Source organism: Anser cygnoides, chromosome 25 (genome assembly GCF_040182565.1).
Source record: "Anser cygnoides isolate HZ-2024a breed goose chromosome 25, Taihu_goose_T2T_genome, whole genome shotgun sequence".
Lineage (NCBI taxonomy): Eukaryota > Metazoa > Chordata > Aves > Anseriformes > Anatidae > Anser > Anser cygnoides.
The window spans coordinates 460,430-482,239 of record NC_089897.1 but is presented as its reverse complement, the minus strand read 5'-3'; the positions used below and the strand labels follow the sequence as shown (position 1 = coordinate 482,239).

General features: G+C 51.1%; 1 protein-coding gene across 3 annotated transcripts; it reads right to left on the bottom strand.

The window, feature by feature from the left end:
• Positions 1-9,657: 9,657 nt before the first annotated feature.
• On the bottom strand, positions 9,658-20,555 carry SLC16A4 (solute carrier family 16 member 4). 3 transcript variants are annotated; one of them, XM_013200367.3, is made up of 9 exons: positions 20,391-20,555; positions 19,799-19,908; positions 18,700-18,832; positions 18,182-18,325; positions 17,543-17,704; positions 16,599-17,147; positions 15,131-15,342; positions 14,278-14,371; positions 9,658-10,007 (listed from the first exon to the last, which is right to left on the bottom strand). In XM_013200367.3, the coding sequence occupies exons 1-9, from the start codon at positions 20,404-20,406 to the stop codon at positions 9,853-9,855; spliced, it is 1,575 nt and encodes a 524-aa protein (XP_013055821.3). In that variant the 5' UTR covers positions 20,407-20,555; the 3' UTR covers positions 9,658-9,852. The 3 variants fall into 3 exon arrangements, with proteins under 3 accessions (XP_013055821.3, XP_066838945.1, XP_047910482.2); XM_066982844.1 differs by lacking the exon at positions 16,599-17,147; XM_048054525.2 differs by lacking the exon at positions 18,182-18,325 and having other exon boundaries at positions 20,391-20,554.
• Positions 20,556-21,810: the final 1,255 nt, after the last annotated feature.

The window sequence follows — 21,810 nt, the reverse complement described above, 5'->3', positions numbered from 1 at the left end:
TGGTTTTTCTGCCTGGAAGTGAATTGACGACAAACGTTTGACCCCTTTGTTTGCAGCAGAGGGGTACTTGCTGCTGCTGCTGCTGCTGCTGCTCAATGATAGTTGCGGGTCTTGAGCAAGAAGCAGGGAGACTGGCACTTTGGCGTTGACCAGCGTGTTTTACCAAATCTGAAGAATCTAGTTGATTGTCTGGCTGTGGCACCCCCTTGGTTTGCGGTGAAGGGGGTCACTTGCTGCTTTACTCCTCAACCTTACGAGGAAGCGGTGCTGATGCTGTCATGCAAGAAGCAGGGAAGCACCCCCCTGCGTCTCAGAACGGTGTCCAAGTCTGGGGCTTCGACGAGCTGGAGTTCCTGAATTTTATGTTTCTGATTTGTTTTGTTCACCCAACTTGTTTGGCTTTAGTTCTGATTTTTTTTTTAAGTTTGAAGAAAAAGTTTGAAATTGCGTTGAATCTTGCACGTAAACCTTTGCACCAAATTGCCAAAAGAAAAAGCGAAATGAGTCCTTAAGAGTGTTTAAATGCTGTTAATAAAGCCTTTCCTGACATACGCGAGGCGCTCCTCCATCTCCAGGGGCTTTTCAGCAGTTACGCGGTGCTGGGTGTAGTTCTGAATGGATGAAGAGTTCCTGAGAGCTAGAGTTGGTAATTTAAAACCTTTGCGTTGGTGTCAGTGCCTTATTTTGACCGGTTTTGAAGCAAATGTTCCACACGCCTCGGATGTGCATGCACCCTGATCGCGTCCCAGGTACGGCTGCATGTTTGCTTGCAGTCACCACAATGTGTAGTACAGATGGTGAGAGGAAAACACGGAGGCGTCCTGACCTTGTTGTGTGCCGTAGCCCTGCCTTCTCCTCTGTGGGGGCTCCTGAGCTGTGGAAGGCTGTTCCAGTGCAGGAGCACAACTCCGTGTTCGCTGCAGGAGACTTCGGGGCACATTTGACGACCGCTGAGCCGAAGAGGAAGCTAACACCGCGGCATCGTTGGCTTCAGACACCTCTCGTGTTATGCTTGCCGGTCTGTTAGAGTTAATGTGACATGCAGATGAAGACACCTTGAAATGCAAGCTTGCCCTGGTTGCCTTGACATACTTTAACCTCCTGTGGATAACGAACCTAGTGCTGTCCTGCAGCCGTGCAGGATCACTGCTAGGCTGCAGGCGCCTTCCAGCAAAAGGATGCCGTGGTTGTGCTCCGCGAGGTGTCTCTGTTCCCGGGGCAAAGAGCTGTGTAAATCCCTCAAACAGGTAAGGGGGTTTAAAAGGTTGAACTGAATTGTAATGTAAACGGAGATGGTTTTGTTGTTCACCTTTTTTTGCTTCTCCAGCCTTGAGTGCCTACTAACTTTTACTGATGTGCGTTTGCTTCGGTCAGCGTGCCGCTCCCATCCGTGCTGGGGGTGGTAGCGACGGATCAACCTCTTCGATGTAGCCTCTGTGTTTGCTTTGGGGTTCCTCTTGGTGATCGCAAGGTTTCTTCACCCACGGGGCAAGGTGCCTTGGGAGTGAAGCTGCAGGACTTCGGTGTGGAGAGCTAGAGCTGCGATTTTAACTTCATGAACTGCTTGAATTAACACTGACTTATAACCAGGCACTACCTGTAATTTGTGTATGTCGATGTGGAAAGCCAAGCGATGTCTTAGGCAAAGCCATGTATGTGTTTATGGGATGCTGGTATAAGCTTTTAAATGAAGCTGTTTATGGCAAATGAGAGCGTTTTTAGATACTGCTGGTAATGAGGGGAGGGAAACAGAGAGGGGAGGCTTCTGAGATGGGATTTTCTTCCAGCAGCTGGTGTTTGTAGCTGAAGTTGGTATTTTTGCAACGTAGTTCATGTTCTGTTGAAATGTCACCTCCGAATCTGTGCTAACTCGAAGCACTGTGCGGAAGGCCCGGGGCCCGCAGCAGGAACAGGAGGCGTGCTCGAGCCTCTCCGGCTTCAGCTTGGCCGGTGGTTGGTGCCCCCAGGAGACGAGCGGTCTGGGAGCATAACCCAAGTAAAGGAGATGCTTCTTAGAAGCCGGCCGTCTGCTCGGGCAGCCAGGCGCGTGTTTCGGGGTTGGGCGTGCTCCCACCTCTTGGATGTGCTTTGGCTCGCGGTACGGCAAGCGGGGCCGGCGGTGGCTGCTCCAGGGGGGTGCTGTGGCTCTGACTCAGGCTCCTCCGTTACCGAACTGCGGGCTCGTTGCAGTCTCTTCACGTTACGTGTTTATTCTGGAGGCTTGGAGGTACTGTGGGATGTGGGGTAGGGTGATTCTCCTGTGGCTGTTCTGTAACAGCAGGTTGGTTTTTGTGTGCTGGGTCTGCCTGCTGAATTGGTCAGAGGGATGCTTCGGCTCCAGGAAAACCTGTGCTTTTGTTAAAGCTGGGCCCTCTGAAGGGTTAAGTGCTCTGTATGCATCATATTAATTTGGCTAATGAGACTTCAGGCAAGCAATCTGGGGAAAGTGGATTCGTAAAGAGAACCATTTAATTAACTGCACTGCAGTAGAAAGTGATGCACGTGGCTTAGATGGGGAACCGGTACTTTGAATTCACACATTTTTTCAGAATTGTGCTTTTACCAGCCGCAGCTGAATTAATAAGTAAGTTTTAGACATCAGATGGCCCAGATTCTGCTCTTAGCTAATAACAAGCTTATGTTCGCCTCATGCTGCTGGTTTGCTGTAAAACAGCAAATGCTCCTTGAGGATCGGCTCCCGCCACGTGTGCCGCCTTGTGCGAGCTGACCGGGCGAGTCGCCCGCAGAAAGGCGAGGGAAAGGAGTGGAAAGCACCTTGGGCAGATGGCTTTGTGATTCCTGTTGTATCTCCTCCTGTTATTGTCTGTTAGCTGCGGGCCTGTGTTTAATTATAGCCGGCTTGAGAACTGGGTGAGGTAAACTGTTAAGGCAGGGTAAGCTGCTGGAGGGCTCTCGGCGTCGCCCTGTGCGCAGGTTGCGGGGTCTGCCCCGCGGGGCTGCGCTGCTGGTGCCTGCAGGAGGAGCACAGACCGAGGACGGGGCGGCACTGACGTTTATGACAATGTCTTTTGACAGTCCTTTGTATCTTCCTCCAGTGATGGATGCGTTAATTAAACAGTGCGGCGACACGGCGGTGGTGCTGCGGCTGCCTCTCTGCTGAGCTCCCGGCCGTGCCCGTGCTGGCGTGGGGCTGGCGCGTGTTGTCCCGGGTCGGGACGGCGTGCGAGGGACCGTGCGCGGCTGCCGTGGCTCTGCCAATGAGCCGCAGGTTAATTGTGGGGGCCGGGTGTTTCAGCTGCTTTCTTCCCTGCCTTGACCTTCACACCTAGTTCTGCAGTCGGATTGGGAGGTCAGTCTGTAGATTTTGAGCCATCTCCGGCGTTTCCCGTCCCCAGAGGCAGCAATAGGGCAGGCTGACTCTCGGCAGTGCGTACTGCTTCAGGCCGAGCCCTGGGTGCTGCCCTGAGCTGGCAGCTTTCCCCGTAACGCCTGCAGTTCGTAACGAGCGAGCATCGGGGTACTTCAGTCTGCGTCTTCGTTCCTATGAAAGCACCGTGTTCCAGGCCTGCAAAATCCCAAACCGCAGCGTGCCTCGGGGCCACCCGCGGGTGCAGGAGGCTTGCCGCTTAGGGAGCCTGCGTTTCCCTTGGCCGAGCTTCCCAAGGGCTGTTGGGGAGCTCTGGGGGCTGGTGGAGCAGCAGTGCCCCGGCGGTGCTCGTGGTGCTCACCTCTGGCAGCGCTGGTGCGGGGTGAGCTCCGGAACTGCCTGGGCATGGCGAGGAAGGGGACGGCGCCGTCCCTTGGGGGGGTGAACGAGAGGCCTCGCTGCTGGTGTCTGCCAGCCCGGCTCCCTTTCTCTTGCACTAAGGCATGATTCAAACCGAATTGGCGTGACGTGTTCCTGTCAGAGAGCTGATAACAAATGCCTTTTCTCTTCCTCCTTGACTTTGTTTCCTCCTCCGTAGTTCCCTTCCCTTGCTTGGCTAAAGGCTTGAGGACACAGGGATGGAGCTGTTGGAGTGATGGGGTCACTGGAAGGTTGTGCGGACACCTCCCTGGCCCTATCTTGCCCATGCGAGATATATCTATAGGGGAAGGTGCTCAAAAGCTCAGAGGTGACTTAGGAGGCAAAGTCTGCATTGCTTTGGAAATAGGGACTTTGACCTATGAATTGCTTCTGAAATTGCCCATGGGCTTGAACGTGAGTTCCTCATCTTCTGTGGTTGCTGCAGCCTTGAAAGCATTTCAGTGAGGATCAGGCTTTGTAAACTTATTTTTAGCTTTAGATAAGACTTCTGTATTTTCAAACATCTTATCTTTTTTTCCATTAGGGTAGCTGATAAATTCCCATCAGCTTCAGTGAAAGTAGCTGTGCTACCTTTAAAGATGTTTTTTAAACCAAAAAACAAAGCAGCTCACCTCCCAGGGTGGCTTTCATGTGGCTGGAAGTAAAATTTCCAAGCTCAGGCTGTGCTGAATTTCCACGCAGTGGCAGCCTGCAGCACCAGAGCAGTGCTGGAGGGGCTGGGGCGTGCTGCGGGCAGGAGGGAAGCGAGCACTGAAGGAGCCCAGCGTGCCTGGTATCAGCGTGCGTAAGGGCGAGTAAACAGCAGAAACCACACGCGGCATCTGCCAAACAAGCGGGTGAAGGAAGAACAGCCTTGTTTCCTGTTGCTGGAAGGCCGTGTTGTCATATCCTTTCCGAGCTATTTTAGATTGCTCTCCGCTTTGTCCCTGTGGCTTAAGGGAAAAGCGGAGACCTCAGCAGCGCTGTGAGCTGGAGCACACCTGGCTGCGGATGTGCTGGGTATCGCCTTCCAAAACGGCTCACGGAGCAACGAGCGAGCATTCTTGTTCTTTGAGCTGTCCCTGAATTAAGTAGGCCTTATTTTCCTCGGAGTTAATGAGCGTCCCGCAAAGGCAGTGCTCCTCACGGTCCTGCTGCAGGCATAGCCGCCGTGTGGCTCTGCGCGCAGGGCAGCCGGCTGCAGGCGGTGGGGCTGACCCCAGGCGTCCTGCCCTGGTCGCGCCTCCCGGAGCCTTGCAGCTTCTTGGCCGGGGCTCGAAGTTCACCTTGTGCACACGAGGGAAGGGATGGAAATGATCGAGCCCAGCCTGTGGAGCGGATTTTATTCCGAGATAAAGATTGTTGCTTATTACGCAATAAAGATCGGGATCAGCTTTCCCTGCATTCGGTGCCTGGGTTTATCAGTTGGCAGCACCTGAGGGCAGCAGGGGGGAAGTCCCCGGCTTGGTTATCGCAGATCTTTTTTGTTGAGACAGGCTGAGCGTGTTGAGGGCAAGACGGGAGAGGCTCGCTTGTGTAGCGAGGAATGGCTAAAGCCGAGTTTTTAAATCTTTGCCCTGCCTTTTGATGAGGCAGAAGAGGCCTCCACCAACTCGCAACCAGCAAGAGGAGGCTGCAGCCGATAGCCAGGGCCCTAGAAAGCATACGCTGTGAGGGTGCTTTTGTATAAAAAATTCCAATATGAGTTAAGGGCTTGCGCAGTATGCTTTTTGATACGGTCTCCAATTGCAGCGTCTTCCTTAGCTTTTAGAGAGAGAGCTGATAAATCCCATCTAAATCGGCGTTTTATCTTGGCTTCTGCAAAGCCCGTTGGTGTGGGATTCAGGTCCGCCGGGTGCTGCCTTCTCCCTCCTGCGGGGCGCCCGGCCCAGCTCCTGCTGCTCCTCGCTCCCTTGTGGCCAGGGCTGCTGCTGCGCGGGGTTACACGTGGGAGGAAATCGCGGAATGTGAGTAACGATGGAAAAGCGTTTTTCGCCCCTCTAGCTCCCCGGAAGGATTGCAGCCTCACAGCCAAGCTCTTTGGGCCTCGGTTGTGCGTTTCTCAACATCCCAGCAGGAACTGATGCGTAGTGACAGCAGCAGGTGCTGCGATTTCCCACTGGAGAAGCTGAGCCTGTTTGATCCCCCCCGCCTTTCTTCAATTTTGTGGTGCTAAAATTAATCAGGAATCAGGCTAACAGTTCCCTGTCTGCCATTACTTAGAAGGCTTTTTATCTAAATAAAGTAGATTTTTTTTTTCAAAGGCGCCCGGGGATGTTGCACCAGGTTTCTGTTGGGATATGGTGAGAACTGGAGGCTCTTTCATTAGGCTTTGTGTAAAAGCTTTCGTTACTCTTCTGCATCGGTAACAAGCTGTGCTCTATCTTTTGCAAGATCTCTAGCATCTGGTTTCTCTGCGCTGTTCTCCTGGTGTGAATTTTAGGGAGGTTTTCAAACCAAGGGCTCTTTGCTGAAGTGCTTCCAAACCTGGTTTGTCATCCAGGTGGGAGCGGGGCACAGCCCACCGTGGCGAGTGACCCACGGGCACCACGTGTGCGAAAGATGAGCTTGGGACAGGAGGGTGCTGTACCCGCTGGCTACAAGCGCTGGGTTTCTCCAGGATGTTTTATTTGTTTTACAAGTTAAATTACTTCATGAGAAAGATCTCTATTGGCTTGGTAGCAGTGAGCATTACAGAGCAAGGGCAGAGGTGACACTCGAGAGGCACCGTGAAGCGTGTGGGACTTGGGACTGGGCAGAACCGGGAGGGCACCGCGTGCTGAGCAAAGCCCTGTCCGTGCTGACGATCATGTTAAGCCAACGCTGCTTGTTTTCTCCACCCTATATTCTGCAGTTGACTAAGGGAGCAGGAATGAGGGGGATTTGTTATCAGCCTAAGAGATTACAGCTAGATTTCTTTTGAACTTGTTTGTGTCCCAGCAAACCCTACTTCAGCATTTATCCGATCAGTGTGTGATGCTGTTTACTATGCAAAACTGTCTTTATGAAGTTATTTGCAAGATGACTTCAATGGGATGGAAAATCTTCCTCCGGGCAGATGTTCCCATTGTCGTTGCTGTTTGTTTCTCTAACTTATGTGTTGTGCATACTTTGCGAGTAAATAAATGGCTTTGGTTTTCAGTGTTGCGAGGAAAACTAAAACATCTGTTTTGTGTTTGCCTCCTCAGCAAAAGGTACAAGAGGAGAGGAGTGGATGTGACCAGCAGAGGTTATCCTGAGCCTGCTGAGCTGCAAAGGCAGCAGCTTGAAGACTTCTCCTACCACCCCGGCTGATGGTAGGACTGCGCAGGGCAGCTGGGAGCAGCTTCTCGCAGCAGGAATTCCTTTTCCTCAACCTTTTTGGACAGATAAGAGGGGGTGATTAGGGCTTGAGAAAGGTACCTTGTCTATGCAAAGTTATTTCTGAGGCACATAAAGGCTGGTGGTGGCTGTGTGTGCGGTAGGATGCTGTGGGAAATGGGAACTCCTGAGCTGTCTGCAGAAGGAGATGGGGGTACAAGGATGTTGGAGACCCTAAATTTTCTTATAAAAGGGTAAGGAAGTGGTGGCCTGTGCTACTCTGATGGAGAGCACAAGCAAGGGGGACAGGGAGGGCTCTCCTCAAAATCCTGGAGGCTGGGGAGGTAGGTTGGAGCAGATGGGATGAGGTGTGCCCACCGCATCCTGCAGGTTGGTTCTTGGTAGCAAAAGAGCTGAAAACAGCAGTGCTTGTGTGGAAATGAGAGCGGTGTTCAGCAGAGTGGGTTTATCTAGGGAAAGGGGAGAAGAGCTTGGAGTGTGAGGACAGGTACTATAAATCAGGCAGGGTGGGATCAGTGCAGCAGGGTGAGGATGTGGTGTGTCAGCTCTTCTTCGTCTGCACATTGCCTTGGTCTCTGGATCTTGCACTGTTGGATAGCAAAAGGCACTAGTGAGCTTAAATGTGCATTAGAGATGCAGAAGGAGAGGGATTTTTGAAGCTCTTGAGTTTGGAAACCTGAAGCCAAGCATAAGCCAGTAAAGCCTGAATAGTTTCTATTACAGCAACAGAACCAGTAGTCTTTAATTTGTTCAGTAGGAGCATAAATATTTCAAGAGGTGAAAACTTAAATTTGCAAATGAAAGCTTCGTCCCTGCTGAAGGTCTTAGCCCAATGTGCAGTGCAGGACTGGCTTGAGACAAATTACATGGGATCCGCTTGCCCCTCTTCAAGCCCCAGTGCCTTAAACACCTCAAATAGTCTTTTTTTATCCTTAAACCCTGGTTGCTCAGCAAATGACGTGTGAGATCCTCTCATGGATCTAAGCATAAGCTGGTACAGGTGGATCCCATGCTGTGTTTGATGCTGCGGTTTGGATGTGAAAGGACAATTTTTGAAGCATTTGCTGCCTGTGGATTTCTGCAGGAATTGGAGGAAGCTGTGAACAGGCAGATCTATGAAAAACCAGGCATTTTATACCACTGATATTCCCCACTGAGTGCAAATTCAGGGCTAAAATATTTCCCTTATTTCAGTATGCGTGGTTTCTTTGCCTTTGGTTGGTTGTGTAACTGCTGAATATGGCCCATCACCTGCCAGTGAGCTGTCCTGCCTGCAGCGATGTCTGAGCTGCTTAATACAGCTGTGAAGTTGTGCAGCTTTTTATTAAACATAGGCCACTTAATTTTGTGCTTGAAATAACCCATCGGGCAGTTTAAAGGAATGTTTCTGTAGGGGAATAACTCTTGATGCTGTAAAGGAAAAGGGGGCGAGCGGGGAAGGATTGTGCTAGTGGCTGAGTTGGTGGCCGTGTAAAACCCCTGTGATATCCCAGCTCTGCGTAATAATTTCAAAGGCGATAACACAGAAAATTGCAGCCTCAATAGTGGCCAGAAAGGCAGGACAGCTGCACCCTGCCCCTCCAAAGGAAAGCTGCAGGGTGCTGGCAGAGCACGGGCTTGCTGAGCCCCCCTGCGAGGCTCCGGGTGCCGTGCTGGGAAGCGGGGGCGAGGGCCTGACGAGCGGCTGTGGGGCTGGAAGCTTGCCCTGTCGTGGGTTTTGGTTCCAAGCCCTCTGCCGTGACAACCAATGCCATACTAGAGTTTCTTTAGGCTACGGCCTTTGAGCGTTTCCAAACTCTCCAAACAAATTCCTTTCACAAGGCCTAATAAAATAGGGCTAACAGGGCTACGAAGATGGTGAAGGGCCTGGAGGGGGAGACGTACGAGGAGAGGCTGAGGTCACTGGGCCTGTTCAGCCTGGGAAAGAGGAGGCTGAGGGGAGAGCTCATCACGGCCTACAGCTTCCTCGCGAGGGGGAGTGGAGGGGCAGGCGCCGATCTATTCTCTCTGGTGACCAGTGGTAGGACCCGCAGGAATGGTGTCAAGCTGAGGCAGGGGAAGTTTAGGCTGGACATGAGGAAGAGGTTCTTCACTGAGAGGGTGGTCGCCCACTGGAACAGGCTCCCCAGGGACGCAGTCATGGCGCCGAGCCTGTCGGAGTTGAAGAAGCGTTTGGACTGTGCACTTAGTCACAGGGTCAGAATTTTTGGGTAGACCTCTGCGGTGCCAGGAGTTGGACTCGATGATCCTTATGGGTCCCTTCCAACTCAGGATATTCTATGCCCAGCTGATTTTCTCATCCTGTTGGAAGTTAAAACCTTATCTCTTGTACCAATCTGTGTCCCTGCATCCCTCCCCGTTGCTAATTAGTCATGTCTGAGTAAATAAGCTGAAACCTCCCACTGCGCTTTGGCACTCAGGAGCTCCTGGCCGCCGTGTCCTGGAGGCGAGGCAGCTTCGTGCTGGGCAGAGGCTGGGGGGGCCGGGGGCTGCCGGGCCCCTTGTCCCCAGCTGGGAGCTGGCAGAGCCCCCGCGTCCCCCCGGCCGCCAGCTGTGCTCCTTCCTGTCAAACAGTGCGTTACCCTACGTGGTTCTCAGGTGGCTTTAATCACATGTGGACCAGAAACATCTAGAAATGCTAACGGTGAGTCTGACATCTGAAAATCCCTGGTTTGATTTCGCTGCCGTTGGTAGCTTTGGGTGCAGAAGGTCTGTGCTGGTTGCCGCGTCCGGTTGCGGGTGCAATGAGGCTGGTTCTTCAAAGCTTCTGCTGCCTTAAAGCTTCAGCCCAGCGTGGGGACGTTGCTCGGGTTGGCTTCCTTTAGCTTCCACTTCTGGGCCAGCGGCTCAAAGAAGAAGGACATGGGCGAGATGAGAGCACAGGCTCCAGCAAAGAGGAAAGAGCAGGCATAGGTCTGCGTGTAGTCATACAGCCACCCTGCGGGAGGAAAGATCGTTAGTAAAGCTGTTGGATTTTCTCACCAAAAGCCTTTTGGGAGGTGGGCGGGAAGTGAAGGATGTGTGTTCTCCTTTCAGAATGCCTCCGATATTTTCTTTAGGTTACCTTAACCGTGGCTGTGCAGCACGGACAGCTGGTGCCTGGTCAGGTAGGACGGTTGTGATAGGTGTAACTGGCAAACGTGTCGGATGTTCTTCCTGGGGCTGATGTTGCCAGATCCTTGTAGTGGAAGTGGATTTTAATCTGATGGAATTTAATCCCCAACTTTTTTTTTCCTGTTTCAGTAGGTGGGCAAGAAGTAGCTGCTGCAGCAGATGTTAGGTCCCATTGGTAACGAGTTGACTCCTTTGCAACATCGGCACTGCAATCTCTGGATTCTCCAGACCTGCTGCCTTGTGAGCAGGCCCAATTTAACACAACCTGTCTCATATGAAAGATCCCAGACCAAGAGCAGGGGGTGAACTTGCTTAAAGGTAGCTTTGCCAGCACTTAAAAGGAAAACCTACATTCAGTAGAGACTCAGGTATCTGCAAGGGGGCAGAGTGCCTTTTAAAAATGACCTTTAAGTGTTTTGTTTGGTTACATCGTATCATCTAGTATCTGGACATTTCAGTTTAAATGTGCATAATTCCTCTGTTAGAATCTAAAATATACAAAGCAATAGGAGTTGCTACTGCGTGTAATAAATTCTATAACATACTCCCAAATCTGGCATGTGGATGCACAAGGTGGGTTAGCAGCAGAGTGACCAGCTGAGCTAGATCTGCTACTGGTGTACACCAGAATTCCTCCCTGACATCCATGGATTTACACAATTTACACCAGTGTTAGCTCTGGCCTGAGTCTGGGATTCTTAAAACTGGAAAGGAGTGGAAACAGCAACCTTGTCCCAAGAGATCCCGGCTTTGCACTGAAGCACGGTTCCCACTGTACCTGTGAGCGCCCCAGCTCTCAGTGGGAAAGGGAGTGGTGCTGCTCGGGACGTGGCTGTGTGACTGGCAAGAGGTGCTAACGTTTCCTTCCTGTAGATTTGTACGGCCATGGAGGTCTGTAGAACGGGGAAAAGGCTCATGCTGCTTTGCTCTACTGCTGCTTCCCTGTGGGCTTGCCAGTGGTATTTGGTTTCTGTTATCCCATGCCTATGCTGTGAGGTTTCAGCTCTGTTTTTTCCTCAGGGATATTGTTTGAGCCCTGCATGTGCCTTGGCCAGAGGGCAGAGCCGAGAACCCATCGTGGTTGGACTAGATGATCTTCAGAGGTCCTTTCCAACCTCGGCCATTCTGTGACGGTGCTGTCTGTCGGAAGGGGACCCTGTGGTGTAGGACATGGTGATGCGGGTCCCGCTCCTGGGCCCTGTATGTTGTGCCGGGTTGTTTATTCTGAGAGGTGGGATCAGTTTTTCCTGTCTGAAAGTCTGTGAGATGTGGATAAGGGATGCTAATGTAGTCATTTGTAAGATGTAGGTGTCCAGGACAGAGTGCTCTAGTTGTGGAGCTCTGAGTATTTCTATTATTTTTAAAAATTGCCTTCTGGATATTTATAAATGTGGGATTTTTCTGTTTTTTCCATAAGCTCAAGCTAGTGCTGAAGCACCAGCATAGCCTCCTGGCTGGCAGAGCAGTGATGGTGATGCCTTCACCACCAGACGTCCCAGCCTTCAAAGCCTGCATTCCTGCTCCCTGAGCAAAAAATAAAAGTAAATTCCTGCTGCAGAGAGCAGAATTAGAAGCCAATGGTCTGCAAAGTGCAACAGAGCAGCAGTTTTGCAAGCAATGCTGGTAACTCCCTGGCATGTAAAGTGGTACAATGCAAACAAGCACTGTACATGCTTACGCTGTGGGCTGTGGTTGGGTTGTTGAAATTGCACCACTGCTCTGTGATCAGCAGAGGGATCTGGCACCTCTGGGTTTTGTTTATTACAGATGTCCTAGCAGCAATATCTAGCGTGAAGAGACAGGCAGAATTTAGGTGAGAGCATCTAAATGTATGTGCCAATGCAGCTTTCAAATGATTCCTTCCTCTCCCACTTCACCGCACGTTTGTTGGGGCTGGAGTTTTTGTGTGCTGGCTGCTGGAATCTATTCCGTAATCTCGGATTACGTAGTTTGTTTGGTTTTTTCCTTTTGCAGTGTGAGTTACTGATTTGTCCTGTTTATGGAAATAAAATATCCTCTCCCTCCTTAGCTTGCTTGCGGCTTGCCAAAATAATGTTTGTTTTGTCTTGTTCCACTTTGGTTTTGTTTTTCAGAAGGGCAGGAGCGTCCAACAGCGCTGGCAGGCAAACAGCTGTGAGCAAGCCGTCAGGCTTCTCGCCCCAGGCTTTCAGTCGGGCTGGCTGCCTCCAGACTCAAGGGCTTTAAGTTAAACAGATTTGCAGGTAAGTCACCTTTTCGTTGCATTGTGATTAGGCTTTGCTCTAGTGTGTAAAATAAGCGTTTTTTAATATGCGTGTTAATATTATGTCTTGGGGTTCACTATAAAAATTTGCCTTCATAAAATTCTAAAAATCGTACTTCTGAAGTCGAACTTTTAGGAAAGTCAGCAGCAGTCAAAGGCACTAAACCCCAAGATATTACGTAGCATTTAAATCCCATTCCGTATTCTGCAAGGAGCAGCTGCTTTTGGAAACTTAATCAGTAGTTTCTAGTCCCATTCAGTATTCATGCTTAATACAGCTGTGTTGGAGGTGGAAAATTGCAGAAGAAAGAAAAAGAATTGGAAGAGAAAATTGCAGAAAACTGAAAATTATCTTGTATCACAAACCTAGATCCTGATCTCTGAATCATTTCCCTCTTGCTCTGCTTACATTGAGACGGATCAGTGAGAGTTTTGCTTCTTGGCTTTGTTTGGCCTTTATTTATCCCATCTGTATTAAGAAGACTGATTTCTGTGCAAGGCCTTTTGCAAGAAACCTGCTTGCTTTACAAAATCCAGACATGTTCTCGCAGTGAGTGGTTAGCATCTTCAGAATGCAGAAGGCTTCCAATTAGCAAAAATATATTGGAAGCAGATGAAAATGTAGCTGCTGTGTTAGCATGTATGATGCATGGATAAAGGATTGCCAACTTATTTCTTTTTGTACTGTCAGAGAATTTACTCAGATGGTTTTACAGGTATTGCTTTGTGGTGGACATACATCTTGTATCAGCAGAAGAGATCTTCCCCGGAATAGGCTATGCATCACTGTGACAGTGTAAAGCACACTGTCAATGGAAGTACTTAAGTTGCTTGAAATTGCATCCATATACAGAGTTTGGCCAACCTAGAGATATTGATTAGGGAAATCAATCTTTCTCATGCCCGCAGTACAGCAGGCTTGCTAAAACTTTGCAGCACGGAGGTGGTATTGCAGAATACTTGGCAGCTTGGAGCCAAGTGTGCCTGCAGGCGCGGGGCAGCTGCCAGCGCGGGGCAGGAAGCAGCAGATGAAGAACAGCTTGCCAGGTTTTAGGCTGAGTTCAGGGCACATCTGCTAGGTGGGTGATGGGGCATCGTTCACACCAGTGTTTGACCTTGCAGCTTTTTCTGTTCACTTTCATTGTAGGAACAGCTAAGATCCTTGTTCCAGATATGAGGTGTGGCTAAGGGTCAGGAAAAGGATGAGCTTTGTCCTGCCCTGGATGTATGGAGGAGAATGAGCCCCTCTCTTGTGAACAGAAGCTCATTTCTGAGTGCTTGAAATCTGCCAGATGCTCAAAACTGTCTTGGTTTCCTGGCAGAGGGAGAAGAGGAAAGGCTTTTCATCCTCCTTATCTTTGGGCCCAGGAGCTCTCGTGGCTAAGTAGCGTAATCTTCTTCAAAACAGGAGATTACTGGGACTTCGCTGTACATTTCAGTGCCTCTGCTCGGTGGGGCTGCTGCTGAGCCTGTTCAAGCCTTGCCTTTATCAAGCTGTCTTCCCTCCTGTCTCTCTATTTCTAGCTCAGTATTAATGATGCATTCTTAGTGGTAAAATCTGTGGTAGTGTGGTCACCATTGATCTGCTGTGGTCAGGCTTATAAAGGGGGGGAGGCGGGGGTTGGAGGCCAGCATCCTTTTTCCCATGCCGCTGTTAGACTGCTGGTTGGGCTTTGCAAATTCGTGAGCAAAAACATTGCCTGTGCGTAAAGATAATGTTCTTAAATATGCTTTTTTCTACTTGGACAGAAAGACCATCTGTGGATGCTTACGGGTAGGAGAGTGAACCAGAAGTACATTTAATCAGTGGATGTCTGTGGTGGGTATGTGTGGTATGTAATGTATGAATTACCTGCTAGAGGAGGTCCACCGACGGCTGCTATCCCAGCAAAGAAGGAAGCAAATCCCAAGTAGCTGTGGAGTTTTGGCACACCAACTAGATCTACCTGATTGTAAAACCAAATCAATAATTATTGGTAGGGTTCATGTGAATGAGCAAGGCACAAAGCACCTTTTCTGGGGAGTTTCCTTTTCAGCTGCTGTAATATTTTGGGAGGACTTTGCACATGCAGGTCTGGCTTAGCCTTGAATCCGCTCGCCTCCTTAAGGTCGGCGCTGAAATTACAGGGGTGCAAGGTGCATTGCTCTCATCCCGCTGTTCGGGCATCTCCTGAAACTGGTAATGCTGCTGAGGCTTTGAGGAGGCTGGTGTAAAATCTGACTGCATTCCTTCCCGGGAGGAAATCCCAAACTGTAATGTTGTTTCCCTGTCCAGATCCTGCTGTAACTGGTCTGTGTGTTACAGATAATCCAGGGGTTGGGACCAGATATTCACAGCTCTCTGGTTTTGCCTGAGCGCTTGTAAATGAACGGATTCATTCTGGTTCCCAGGAGCTGGAACCATCTCCTTTAGAAAGAAGGATGTGGGAAGCAATTCGCTGAGTCAAATCACTGACAATCTGCAGCAGACTCTGGGTGCTTTTGTTGCACCTGGGCTGTGCGTGCCAGTCAGCAGGCTGGGGGGAGACTGGGGCTCTCGAGGGGCTCAAACTGGGGGGTCTGGAGGGGGAGACCCCTCTGATGCAAGTCTGCACCAGCCCAGGGCACTTCAGCTTTAGGAAAAGGTTGTTAGGTATTTTGTGGAATATTGCTGGAAACACTGTGTATTATTATTTTTTTGTTATTATTTAAAGAAATATCCTCACCAGCACAGGGAGCACCAGAGCCAGGAATCCACCGCAGAAAATGGCAAAGGCCACAGCGTAGGTCATGAGCAGCGGGAAGGTGGTGGCCAGAGGGCAGAGCAGGTTGGTGACGCCGCAGAGCACCAGGTAAGCCGCGTGGTAGTGGTACTTCTTGGTCCAGTTCTGGTCGGCGATCCACCCCGAGAGAAGTTGGCTGACTGTCTCTGTGATGCCTGGGGAAAGAGGAGGTCATCGAGCCTCAGAGAAGATATTTTTTTTTTACATTTTTTCCCTATTTTGTGAGGAGCTGTGAAATGCATTCTGCCTGCCGCTTGCTTTAAGGATATGGCCACAAAGGGCTGCAATGCCAAGAAGCTGCAGGAAGGCATTTTTAGGCTGTTGTAAAATTCATGCTTTTTTCTTTACCTTGGTGCCTTCTTTGCCTGCGGGTGCACAGAAGTGGTCTGTAGAAATTCAATTAAGGGCTGTGCACTCAACAGAAAATTCTGAAGTGCCCTTCAGTAAAAATAGGAAAGAAAGGTTTGTCACTTGATCTTTTTCAAGAGGAAGAAAAAGCAGACTACTGAGAAGTGTTCATTTGTGTGTGTGTTTTTTTTAAGAAGCAAAAAAGGACAAAAGCCCAGCATTTTTTTTTGAAGGATCAGCAAACCTTTGATACTTGATTTAACGTTTCCGGATGTGTTTTTATAAACTAAAGGTGAAAGGACTGATAACTGTCAGCTCTATCTTGCTGACCCTCCTACTCTTAATTCAAAATGTCAGATTAATTGCTGTGATCTCTTTCTAGTCTCTTCCACAGCATGCATAATTTCTAAATGTTATACAGCACTGTAGAAGACAAATTTATTTTCGTATAATAAAATATTTTATCATGACTGAGAATGGAGCCACTTTTTTAACCTGATGTGACTTCAGTGTAATGCCTTCTTTATGTCATTATTTTTTGGGGGCGGGTGGTATTTTTTTCCCCCCTTTCAGGTGAACATGCCAAATCCAAATGGCTAGATCCGATTTATTAGTGTGTTTTTGTTGTTTTTTTCTCTCCTAACACCGTATTTCTCTCTGCATACATTCCTGGGTCAGACTAGAGGTCCTGGATTTCTGAGTGACTCTGGATTTCTGTGGCTTTTGTGGGTTTAAGCAAAGCAGGGAGATTTGTGGGAAGGCTTGGGAGGACTGGTAGCACCAATGCAATTTGAAACTTGTGTTTGTTCATTGCAGAAGGGATGGGTGATCATCTGGCTTAGGTTGAGAGAACCACCCACCATGTGAGAGCAACTTTGTACTTGTACAGAAGGCGACACTATATATACAGAATGGGGGGTAAGGGCTGTGAGCTCAAGCTCTTCCATGAAGATTTATTCTAGAACACATTTGGGACTATTTCTTGGCAAGATTTGTGTTGTATTTCTTTCCTATTTTGGCATCATTGTAATTATAAATGTGTTTAAAAGATTCTTTTGCCTACCAGCCACTGAAATGAGGTAAGAAGCATCCATGCTGCTTATGCCCAGCGTCCTGGCTCTTGCTACCAGGTGGAAGATGGGCACGAAGTAGGCCAAGTGGCTGAACAAAAAAGACCATGTAAAAATGCAGAAGAGGGGATCCTTCAAAGGGGAAAAGTCGAGGAGAGGCTGTGGATTTTCTTCTTTGGTCGCTGGGAGGGGTTTACAGCTACTCATGGCCTCGCTGGCTGTTTCTGGTGAGCTGTGGTCTGCAGGGGCTTTCTCCAGCCCTTCCGACACCTCCGCAGTTGCCGGCCCAGAGATGTCTCCACTGCAGTGTGCCACGGGTTGCTCTGTGATGGGCAGGTCCTGTGTGTGGCCAAGCTGCACTCCCCTGTCAGGGTCTTCATCCAGGTGTCTAGCAAGGGTTTCTGAATCTTTTTTTGGCACTGAAGACTCACTGTCATGATTTTTAGCAGAGGAGCGTTGAGGCAGCTGGGTGCTGATGGGACGCAGCAGCATGCTGGAAGGCACGAGGTTTAGCATGATGCCTCCAAAAATCAGGAGAGTACCTAAACAAAGACAAAAGGTGCCTTTTTTTTTTTTCCTTTTAGATCTTTTTTAGACAGGATGTAATAGACAGGAATGTTAGACAGATGTTTTAGACAGGAGAAAGATCAGCAAAGAGGTAAAGGTGCCTTGCCGGAGCCGTTGTTCTGGCTTTTGGGCTGGAAGTCCCTTTCTTCCTGATGCATGCAAGAAGAAAACAGAATCTGGGGCGGGTTGTTTTATTTTCACTCATCAAAAGTGATGGACTGTCCTGAAACAGCGTAGTAAAAGCAGATATCCCCAAACTAACCTAGAAAGAGGCCAAGTTGTTCCTTGGTGCATCCAATTTTAGTTTTTAAAAAGAGCCTCAGGTGCCTTCTTCACACTGAGGGATGTGGAAAGCGGGAGATGCGCTCACCTTGCCAGCCGTAGGAATCGATGAGGAGCTGTGTGAAGGGCGCTATCAGGAACGTCAGTCCCATTCCCGAGCGGGCGATGGCGTTGGAGAAAGCCAGCCGCGTCCTGCAGCGCTTGGCCGTCATCACCGCTGCTGCCTGGTAAAGGCAGCAGAAGCCCATGCCTGCGACACGGGTGGAAGTGGGATGTTAGTGCCAAGAAGCGGCTGCTTCGTATCGGGAGGGCTGGGGATTCAGCGGCATGCTGTCCTAAGCTTATTCTCCCTGCAGTGGAGGAGAAAATGAAAGCGGGGGCTGACTGCTGTTGCTATCAGTGGAGAACAGGATTTCAGGCATGTTGTTTAGCGTCCAGGGTTTTTGAGGCTGTGCATTTTTTACGAAGGGATTAAAAGGCCAGGATTTGTGGCATATGTTGGGTCCAGGGGAAAACAAAACAAAGTTAGTGTGGTCTAGCTTGTTGAAATTGGTATCTTATGTTCCCGAGCACGAAGCTTTGGGGTTTCATGCGACATCTCATGGCAGGGGGCTGGTGGCAGTAAAGGGGCCGGTGACGGTGGGGGCACAGCCTGGTTTAACCAAGCTGCTTCTGCTCGTTGTGTGCAGCGAGGTCCCCACGCGCCCGTGCGCCGCAGGCAGCTCACCCAGGAGGAGTCCCATGGAGACGCAGAGGAAGGGGACGCTGGTGGCCTGCGTGCTGAGCAGGCAGCCGCCGCTGACCAAGCCGGCCCCGATGATGGAGGTCGGCCGCTCGCCCAGCCTCCTGCAGACCACGGCCACCAGCGGGGCTGCAAGGGAAAAGAGGCAGAGCTCTTGTGCCCCAAAATGACAGCTGATGCTCCGCAGGGCCTGGAAACTTGGACCCTGGAAATCTGGGGGAAGAGGATGGAATTGAAGCCCAAACTTCCAGATTTCCTTAACCTGCTTCTTGCTGCACGGCACAGCTCTGGTGAATTATTCAGCTGCTGGTTTGATTGGAGACATTAGTAATGCTGCTAGGGCTGAGGCTTTGCTCGTGTCCTCTACAACCAAGCAGCTACAGCAAGGTGCCGTGACCCCGCGGCTGGGGACGGAGGTGCCACCCCCAGAGCACCCCAGTGCCCCGTCCATCAGAGCAACCCGAGGCTGCAGCACTGCCCCAGCCCCCGTGGTGCCTGCTCACCTCCCAGGAAGCGCAGCGAGGACATGATGGAGCCGATCCAGCTGACTTGCTCCGAGGAGCCCCCCACCTCCTCTTGAAAAGCCACGAAGAAAATGCCAAAGGTCTTGAGCATTCCCATCACAAGCACGTTAACCTGAGTTCAGATCAGAAGCAGGTCAGGTGCTGCAGGGGACAGGTGCTGCTTTCCTGCTGCTTTGTGCGCTCCCGCGTTCGGGATAATTTGTTGTGTTCTGGGAGAAAGAAACTGCGAGCGGGGATGCAGCGGGCGTTGGGGGAATGTCGTTAGGGGGGACTCGTGGTGGCCACGTTGTGCTGTAAGCTCACCCGAATCCTGTACAAAACTGGCTTTTTCAAAGAAAAAGAGCAAAACAACACCAGAGCTTAACTCTGCTAGTGTGTTTTGCTTTGCAAATTGTGGTTTTAATATTAAAAAATAACAATGAGTAGGTCTCAATGCTGTGAAACGTTGCCAGCAGAGGATGGGAGACGAGCGGAGCAGGCGCGGGTGTTTGCCAGCCCCGTTTCCTTGGCTGGCCCTGCCACGGGGCAAAGGACAGGTGGTGCCCTCGGTGTCCTGCCTCCCTCCTCCTGGAGCTGGGGTTAACGATTGGCGGCTGTGCGCGCTGCCAGGTGCACTCCGCTGGGGTGGCAGGGGGGAAGGTTTCCTGCGCGTCCCGGCCTTCCTAGCTGCGCGCTGGGGTTTTCTTTGTCACCGATGGGGGGGATCGCCTGGGCTCGGGTGTTGGTATTGAAGCGCGTGGCATGGGGGCGTGCAGGACCCCTGCTTTCCAGGTGGGATTTCCTGGCTCCTGCGTAGTTACAAAACCAGCGTGGGGACAGAGGCGGCTCGGGGGAGGTGAGGATGGTCGCATCCTTGCGAGCGGGGCCTGTGGCGACGGAGCTCTTTGCTCAGCCAGCAGCGAAGCAGGGACCGCTGTCTGCCTGTCCGCGGTGTGGCAAAGCACTTTGTCTCTTAGTGATTGCCTATCTTATTTTGCCATCAGCTGGACAGGGTTAGCCTGTCCTGCATGCGCCAGACTTGAGACTTTCCACAGACCCCAGCTTCCGAAGGTTTTAGATGAGTTTGTTCTCTGCTTACCAGGAAGAAGTGGAGCACTGCTGCCCATGCCCACGCTCCACCTGTGCCTTGGCTTGCGTCTCCCGTCACTGCTGGTGGCTCTGACTCCGGCTTTTCCTCTTTCCTTTCCCCTGGAAATGAGAATTTTGGGGTGCAGTAGCTCCTTGCTTCCTTGCTGTTGCAGTTAACCTGTGAAGCTGCTTCCCTGAGAGCATCAGCTGCCCTTGAACCCCTTTGGTCCTTTCCCATTAAAGAGGAAGCAGCATTTTGTGTTCGACTTGAGAAAGCTTTTGAGGATGGGTGAAGCTTTTACCAAGCCCTTTTCCAATGGATATTAGGTTGCACGTGATCACTGGCTGCAAACAGCTTAGACTCCGTTCTCCTTCCCACCGAATTGCTAGAGCTACTTAATATTCAGTGATTTCATGTGACAACCACCTCCCCGCTGCTTTAGAGCACAGGTTTGCCCAAGGCGGGGGTTCACTGCCTGTTACCTGTCTCTGAGCTCTCGGGGAAGCTGTCCATTTCCCTTCCTCCGCTCCCCTCCTTCCCATCGCCTCGCCTGTGCTGCACCTCCCGTGGCGGGGTTGATGAACCTGAAACTGTTCCTTACCGTCCTGCTGCTGCATGCTGGAAAACCTTCCCTGAAACAGCAGATTGCAAAGAGGAATCTTCTCTTCATTTGCTCCAGAAACGAGATCCCCCCGTTGGGACCTGCTGCCCCCAAGTCTGGTCCCTCATCCGTCTCCGGGGAGGACAGCCAAGGCAGGACGTCGGCGCTGGGGCTTTGTGGACGGAGCCTTCCTCCTCCGCACTGCCTCCAGGCCAGGAGTCCCTCCCCTTCCCTGGCCGGGGCTTTCGCCGGGCAGAAATCCTGCCTGGAGGAAATGGAGCCTCTGGAGGAAAAGCCTGCAAGGCTCCGGGTCCTGCTAGACGTGGAGTGGAGCGGTAGGTGGCAATGGTGGCCTGAAGCCAAGCCCTGGGCGGGCGGCCACCCAGCCCTTGGCCCCAGAAATAGGAGAGAGCCTGGGAAGCTTCGTGTTTTACAGCCAAGGTGCTCCGCAGCGGGATCAGGGCAGGAGCTGGTAGCCGAGTGCATTGAGTTCGCTCCGTGCCTCCGCTGTAAATATGCACAAACTCCAGGGCAAGCACAGCCGCTATGCTTCGTGCCCCCATTTCGGCTGACCTGTCACCCCGATTGGCGTTCCTAAAGTCAGACGGAACTGTAGGATCCTGACGGTGAGCTGTCCCCTCCCTGCCTTGGCAGAGCAGGCAGCACTCCAGCTCGCTGCAGGATCCTAGGACAGAAAGACAGGGTTGGACGGACCGGGCTAAATCAGAGGCTAGGGAGAAGCTTTCGCTATAGCAGGGCTGGTAATGCGTGCGTTGAGCTTTTACTGAAGTGGGATGGGTTTTGCAGCTGCTGTGCCCTTCTGTGCTCACTGGAGTGCTGAAAACCAGCCACGTGCCCCGTCCCCTTGCCTTTTTGCTCTTCAAGGGACAACAGCTTCTGCTGGCTTTTGGCTATTTAAAATGTAATATTACTCTCTTCTGAGCAGATAAGCTTGGAACTTAAGTATCAAACAACAAAGAAAAGGGGGGAGGGAATGATTTAATAGCGCAGAGCTTTGCGTGCTCTGCCTTGATGGTGCTGGAAACACAAGGCATGGATGGGAAATGAAATTGCTCAAAATTTGGGGATGTTCATAGCACCCAAAAGGGAGGTTTGAGGAGCCGAGCACAGACTGGGGCGCCCGAGGTTGGTGTATTCATTACTCCACAGCTCAGGCAGGATCCCCGTGGTGATTTAGCCACATGGCAGCTTTTCATTTTTGGGGCAGGTGTCCGTACGTGGCTGCGGGACACAGGCAGGGGCTGGCCACGGCTGGAGGAGGAGAGTCAGGAAAGCCACTTCTCAGAAGGATTCTCGAGTTTGCAGGCAGCAGACATCCCTCCTCCACGCCTGCAGGCTGGGTGCCTAAAACACGGCTGTTCATCCCACAGCATCTTCCCGAGCAGCGTGCAGGTTACTT